Here is a 7,188-nt window from a genome sequence, read left to right as displayed (position 1 = left end):
GGCTATGTTCTAAAATAAATAATGAGAAAGCTATATTCAGAATAACTGAGGTGGAGTTTTTGGTTTCTCATTTTAAATTTCAGAAACTTCAACGTATTCCAATTCTAGCAAAACAAATTTTTCTAATAAAACCAGTTTTATGATTTTTATTTTTTTTTCCCCTTACAGTTTTTAATGCCAGTTCTTTTGGCCTAACCAGCAAGAATTTAAGGGGATCTAATTCCCAATGAATAAACTTTGTCTCTGCTGAAACTGGCAGGAATTTCATGATTCACTTCAGTGAGTAAACCCAGTGAAGACTGAGCACTTACGAAAATCCTGCTGCAATTTAGCATCTTCTTATTTAAATTGTGCACGTGCTAGTTATTATCTACCAATGTGGCACAAAGAAATAAATACATAAAATATATATTTACTATTTCTCTACACCTGAGGTGAAGCAGCATGTATAACCTTTGGGATAAAAATTATCACCTCTGGCCATATTTATACACCCATTACAGTTATTATTTATGCCTTTTTCTCCCTCTTTTTATATTGCTCATAACTGATGATCAAAGGGGATCAGGGACTGACTTCCATATCCCTCCCTAGATAGATCATAATTTAAACCATCCATTCATTAATTCATTCCATGCCTGTCATCAGGGAGATGCCGTCAGTTGCAACAAATGACAGAGCAGGCCACAAAAGCACTATATACACATTCCTATGAAAGTTAGTGGATCTTGAAGCCACATTCACAATGTTCTGTTTTCATTTATGTTTTCCATTTCATTAAACAAAGAACCACAAAATGTTATAATCAACTATTATAATCCACTCTCCATAGTGCTCTTGACTCACTTAAAAAGCAATTATTATCCCCTGAAATATGTCATGTAAGTTAGGAGAAAGAAGCATTTCAAGGGATCAAGAAGTGCTTTTACCTAAATCTTCACATTGAATGCAAGCAGGCAATACAAACACAAGCTTTGCAAACCACATCCTCAATGAATCTCATGGTAGTACAAGAAGAGAAGCTGTGAGGAATGGGCACTGTGGTACAGCAGGCCAGTCTCAGCACTAGCAGAGGGCTCACCCAAGTCTTGGTAGATGTGTTTGAGGAAGAGATGCCTGGTGTGCAACAGATACAGAGGTGCTTATGGGCTGGGGTAGTCTGTAGATGCAAATACATGCCCACTGAACAGTATTTCAGTCACTGCTAACTACTTATTTCTGCAGAAGGTAAGCTGATTGCTGCTTTGTGCTTTGCTTTTTTTTACTCAGGAGTGTTTGTATTGTACCATTGCAGTTTCAGAAATGGTGCCCCAGGGTTATTACTTAGCAATTAAATTCTCTTCCTTTGCTAGATCTTTCGAAAGCCCCTTTAAGTGATAAGTGACAATGTAAATAATCGTATTAGTAGTTACAAAATTCTTACCTATATCAAGGTCCCATTTTAACCTCTTTCTAAAAGCTTTATAGTTCAGATAGTGTTTTTCTCCACTATATTTTGCTTTAGTCTCAAACTTGAAATTGCTTGTAGAAACTCTACCTGGAGTACTGTGTCCAGCCCTGGGGCCCTCAACACAGAAGGGACATGGACCTGTTGAAGCAAGTCCAGTGGAGGCTACAAAGACGATCAGAGAGCTAGAGCACCTCTTGTATGAAGACAGGCTGAGAGAGCTGGGATTGTTCAGCCTGGAAAAGAGAAGGTTCTGGGGACAGCTTCTAGCAGCCTTCCAGTACCTAAAGCGGGCCTACAGAAAAGCTGGAGAGGGACCTTTTTCAAGGGCATGAAGTGACAGGACAAGGGAGAGTGGCTTTAAGCTGACGGAGTGGAGATTTAGATGAGACATCAGGAACAAATTTTTCACTATGAGGGTGGTGAGACACGGCCACAGGTTGCCCAGAGAAGCTGTGGCTTTTCAAGGCCATGTCGACCGGGCCTTGAAGCAACCTGGCCTAGTGGAAGGTGTCCCTGTCCATGGCAGAGGGGTTTGAATTAGGTTGTCTTTAAGGTCCCTTTCAACCTAAACCATTCTGTGATTCTATGAAAGTTGGTCTCTCTACCGGTTTATCCGATAATTCGAGGAGGTTCACGTGTGTCCAGCCCGCGGAGCAGGGCCCCCATCACTCGGCTGGAGCGGCGGGAACAGTAGAGAGCCGGTCCCGGTGAGAAAAGGAAGAGGGAGCTCTGCAGACCCCCCGCTGCAGTGAGCATCCCTACGCCACCTACCCGCATCCCCTCCCTCGGGCCTCGGGGCCTGCAGGGGGCGGCTGCGGCCGGCAGAGGGCGGCATCACACCGGCAGTCTGCCGATGTCCTCCGGGCCCGGCCGCGGCGGGGAAGCCGCGGTAGCGGAGCGGGCAGGGAGAGGTGACGCGCTTCGAGTGAGAGAGCGGAGATTTGATAGGATGTGAGGAAGAGGTTCTTTGCTGTGAGGGAAGTGGGGCACCGGAACACGTTACCCAGAGAAGCTGTGGCTGCCCCATCCCTGGCAGTGTTCAAGGCCAGGTTGGACACAGGGGCTTGGAGCAACCTGCTCTAGTGGAAGGTGTCCCTGCCCATGGTAGGGGGCTGGAACTGGATGAGCTTTAAGGTCCCTTCCAACACAAACCATTCTGTGTTTCTATGAAAGCACCGGCTAAGTGTTTTCAGCAGGTAGGGAACATGAATTCACAAGCAACCTCACCCACAGTTACACTTTTAACAGCATATAGTCAGTTAGGGGTAGGCACAGAGGACCGCTAAAGATAAGACACATTTTGCACAAAATGAATGATAATAAAAATATAGTAAACAATCACCCTTATCTGACAAGCATCTGGAGGTGTGGCAGTTCTGTCAGAGCACATGCGCTGACTCCAGCTTTTGCAGCCAGAGCTTTTCCGGCTGGGCAAGTTACTGGGGAGCCACCAATGGGTTTAGGAGAACTGTGTTCCCACCTGCGTTTGTCTGCAGTTGTGCTCCTCAGTTGGGTAAACTTGTGCGAGTCACCCTCTCCCTGTGTGCCAGCTCCCACACATAAAACGTGGTGAAGCCAGAAGGAAAAGTGTCTGAAAGTGCTGCGAGGTGCGCAGGTGCCTGACATGGCCTTGTGTGTGGAAAACAGAGATGTTGGGTTTAATGTTGTGCTTCATGATTACAGGGTGCTAAGGAATGTGTGTCTGTACACGTACACACACAGTACGTGAATACGTTTCTCTCTCTGGGACATGTGTGTGCTTCTCTGGAAAATGTGACTATAAAATCCTGAGCAGAGATAATGACAGAAATGGGGGAGAGGAACCCACTCTGGGACAGGAACAGTGAAATGGAATTAATGAAGTGACCACTGACAGTGGCAGAGGATTTCTCAGAAGATGAGGAAAAGCTCCCGGTAAAGCATGTCAGTGGGAGGGTGGTTAATTTATTTTTTGAATGTAAAACTTTTGCCTAACAAACCACCATTCCCAGTCTGGCTGTGCTCTTTGAACACAAAAGAAGAGAAATGATGATGCAGTAGCCTTTAGAATCATAGAATGGTTTGGGTTGGAAGGGAGCTTAAAGATCATCTAGTTCCCTGCCTTTGTCAGAGACACCTTCCACTAGACCAGGTTGCTCCAAGCCCCATTCAACCTGGCTTTGAACACTGCCAGGGATGGGGTAGCGAGAGCTTCTCTGGGCATCCTGTGCCAGTGTCACACCACCCTCATAGTCAAGAATTTATTTGTAATATCTAATCTAAATCTCTGATTTTTCCGTTTAATTTTAAGTTTTCCATGCGTGTAAGCTGACATGGTAAACTCCACTCCAATAGATCTGTTATGCCAACATTTCAGTGTTTTTCAGGGTCCCCACTGTTCTTGAGACCTTTGGACAGAAGTGAGGTGGAAGACTTTTCTGTCTTCAGCACACTGGCATGTTTACCATGCTGTTCCCTACAACTCGGAAGAGCAGTGTCCCTCCTGCAAAGCCTGGATTGTTGCTCACCCTGTGGCCTGACCTGCTGGTGTGGCTTTGCTGGGTCTCATTGGTAGCCCCCACCCAGCTGCACCCACAGGCCATTTCGGTACTGTTTCTAGCTCGAACATAAGAAGGACATGGAGCTGCTGGAGTAAGTCCAGAGGAGGACCACGAAGATGATCAGAAGGCTGTAGCACTTCTATGAAGACTGGCTGAGAGATTTGGTCTTGCTCAGCCTGGAGAAGAGAAGGCTCCAGGGAGATCTTAGAGCAGCCTTACAGTACCTAAAGGGGGCCTACAAGAAACCTGGAGACTTTTTACAAGGGCTTGTAGGAATAGCTTTAAACTGAGAAAAGGGCAGATTTAGATTAGACAGGGAGAAATTATTTACTATGAGGGCAGTAAGGCTCTGGAACAGGCTGCCCAGAGAAGCTGTGGCTGCTGCATCCCTGGCAGCATTCAAGGCCAGGTGGGACGGGGCTTTGAGCAACCTGGTCTAATGGAAGGTGTCCCTGTGCATAGCAGAGGGGTTGGAACCAGATTGTCTTTAAAATCTCTTCCAACCCGAACCTTTCTATGACTGCGAACTCAAGCTCCACGTCTACCAGGTGGCCTTTACGTACAAACTGAAGTCTCTTCGTGCAGACATGAGTTTCTTCAACGACGTTGCTGTGGCAGTGCTCCTTGACTGCTAGGGGGCCAGTGGAGCCCCTGAGGGGTGAGTGTTGCTATTGGCACCCGCGAGAAACGCAGCACCTCGTGCCCAGCATGTGCCCGGCACCGTGAGGAGGAGGTGTGTGCCTGTGTGTCAAGCATCGCGCCCTGGCATTCGGCTTTGCCCGGGGGCCGGAGATCTGCGTGCCTCGCTGCCCCGGCGCCGCACGCCGCCCTGCGCGGCGGAAGAAGGAGCGCGCCCGAGGGCGCCCGTCGGCGCTGAGCCCTGTGCTGCCCGCCCCGTGCCCGCCCCGCTCCGCGCCCGCCTCCAGCCGCCGCCGACGGGGCCGCCCCATGCCTCAGGGCTCTCAGCGGCAGAGGGCGGGCTCGGCCGGCGCGGCAGCGGCAGCGGCAGGGCAGGGGCAGGCGGGGAGCCCTGGGCTGGCGGTGCGCGGAGCATGGCCCCGGTGGGGCGGCTGTGCGCCGCGCTGCTCTGCAGTGCGCTCAGCCTCTGCAGCCTGCGGGCCGCGCCGCGGCAACCCGACACGCTCTACATGTGGATCGACGCCCAGCAGGCGAGGGTCCTCATCGGTAAGAGGGGCGGCCGAGAGGCGGGCGGGGGCACGGCCCTGCGGGGCTCGACGGGGCTGCCGCCCATCGCTCCACTTTGCCTTCCGCAGGCTTCGAAGAGGACATTCTGATCGTGTCCGAGGGGAAGATGGCCCCGTTCACCCACGACTTCAGGAAAGCGCAGCAGAGGATGCCCGCCATCCCCGTCAGCATCCACTCCATGAACTTCACCTGGCAGGCAACGGGACGGGTAGGTGCGGACACGGCGAGGGGCAGCTGTTTGAAAGCAGGCAGGTGGTTTGGCTTCGGAGGAGCTGAGGACACCCCGCTCCGAGGCGTGTGACCGTGGGGCGCCGCCGTCCTGCCTGACCCCCGTAGGCAACTCTTCAATCCGGGGGGCGCTCCAGCAGCGAGCACCGAGTAGGGAAGGCTCGGGGCAGCCGGGAGCGCGGCTGGGTCCCTGGGAAAGCGTGTCTGGAGGGTGAAGATCGGGCGGGAGTACCGGGTGTGTGCTGGGGGACCGGCGGGCGGTAGGGCGGGAGCAGCGGGCAGCCTCCGAGAACAAGACACGGGTCGCCTTTACTGTTAATAACATTTCGCTTGACAGTAGTTATGTGAATACCGTTTTCCTTCAGGTTTCTGTAGCTTATGGACATGTGCTACAGGTTATTGACAGATCTCTACTTACTAAGTGTGCATGCTTCATTTATAGTTCTGGTAAATAGTAATTCTCTTCTGCAGACTTAATTTTACCAAGTTTAATTGCAAAACCGTGTAAATCTGTGTCGAATCCCTTTGGATTCGTTTGCCGAAAAGATAAGTGCGTGACATATTTTCGGGAAGGAACATATGCACGATTTGACACACTGACAACATATGTTAGATTTGCATAAAGCTGAAACACGTTGGAATACGTTACCGTGGATGCAGGAAAAATAATCATTTTAAGTTAAAACTGACGGATAAAATTAATTTATCTTTACAATGCTGAACATTGACTTTATACAATAAGGAGCTTGATAAAGATGAAACAGTACCTTCAAATAATCAGTGAAAATTGGTTGTATAATTCAGCTAATTGCAGCTGCACAGATTTGGTTGTGGTTTTGGTTGTCTGAAAGTACTCTAGAGGACTTGCTTGAGGTGTTGTCTGAGGCCCTTGTAATTTTTGCTGTCCTCACAAAGCCTTTGAGTTTAGGAAACACTTCACCTCCTATTTTAGAGAGGGAGAGGAATGTGGAGAGACAAAACTTGCTTACAAAGGCTAAGAGACTTGCTCAAGGTCTTCATCATTCCAGTCCAGCTTTACAGAGAAAACAACTTTGTACACCAAGGGTTGGTGTTTAAATACCTAGAAATAATTAGCATGTTTGGGGACTGTATTTCCTGCTCCGTTTCTCTGCTACCTTCAGTTGCTGTCCATGATAAATCTGCCTCTTTTTGGAAAGGAGGATTGAGATGTTAGACTGAACTCTGTCGTTACTCTCTTGTCCATCTTTTTTTGTGCTTCACTCTCCCTCCTTTGCTGCCTACACGTAGCTCATTAGGAAAAGGTGATTTTGACTGATTTCAGTGAGAAGAATCACAGGCTTAAAGACAGCATAGGCAAGTGTTCCCCTTGATGCAGCTTGAAGGATGAAATCCCTTCTGAGAAGCAGCAAAGCTGTTTAACCCATTATTCCTCCTCCTGTTTGCTGAATTAATGAATTCCTGTTAGGCAAAACATAATTAGTAAGTGAAATACCCAAATCTTTAAAGTAACATTATTACAGAATTCTGTACCTAGAAAGGTGTGTCAATTTTCAAGTATTTATGGGTCAAACAGGTGTTAAAATTGAGAGACTCTTCATTTTGGAGACTTTATAATCCAAGCCAGCTACTTCTTACAACTTCATCTGTGTGTACAGTCAATGAAAACATTGTCATTCCAGTCTTACGGCTGTGGATATTTTGATACTTAGGCAGGCGTGTAGATGGAAGAGCGGGATTACAGCCAGCAGCCTACGGTAAGGAAGGAGTTTCAACCACCTAGTG

At 48.6% G+C, this 7,188-nt stretch overlaps 1 protein-coding gene across 1 annotated transcript in view; it reads left to right on the top strand.

Moving 5' to 3' along the window:
- Positions 1-5,042: 5,042 nt before the first annotated feature.
- Positions 5,043-7,188, top strand: part of WIF1 (WNT inhibitory factor 1) — a gene marked incomplete at both ends in the record, with an annotated part of 43,359 nt that continues 41,213 nt past the window's right edge. Inside the window, 2 exons of the mRNA XM_080627187.1 lie at positions 5,043-5,175; positions 5,265-5,404. Coding sequence (XP_080483313.1) covers positions 5,043-5,175; positions 5,265-5,404 — 273 coding nt within the window. The remainder of the gene's footprint in view (positions 5,176-5,264; positions 5,405-7,188) is intronic.

This window comes from Psittacula echo, assembly GCF_963264785.1.
Source record: "Psittacula echo genome assembly, chromosome: 1".
In the NCBI taxonomy this organism is placed as follows: Eukaryota; Metazoa; Chordata; class Aves; order Psittaciformes; family Psittacidae; genus Psittacula; species Psittacula echo.
This window is presented reverse-complemented; position numbering and strand designations above follow the sequence as displayed.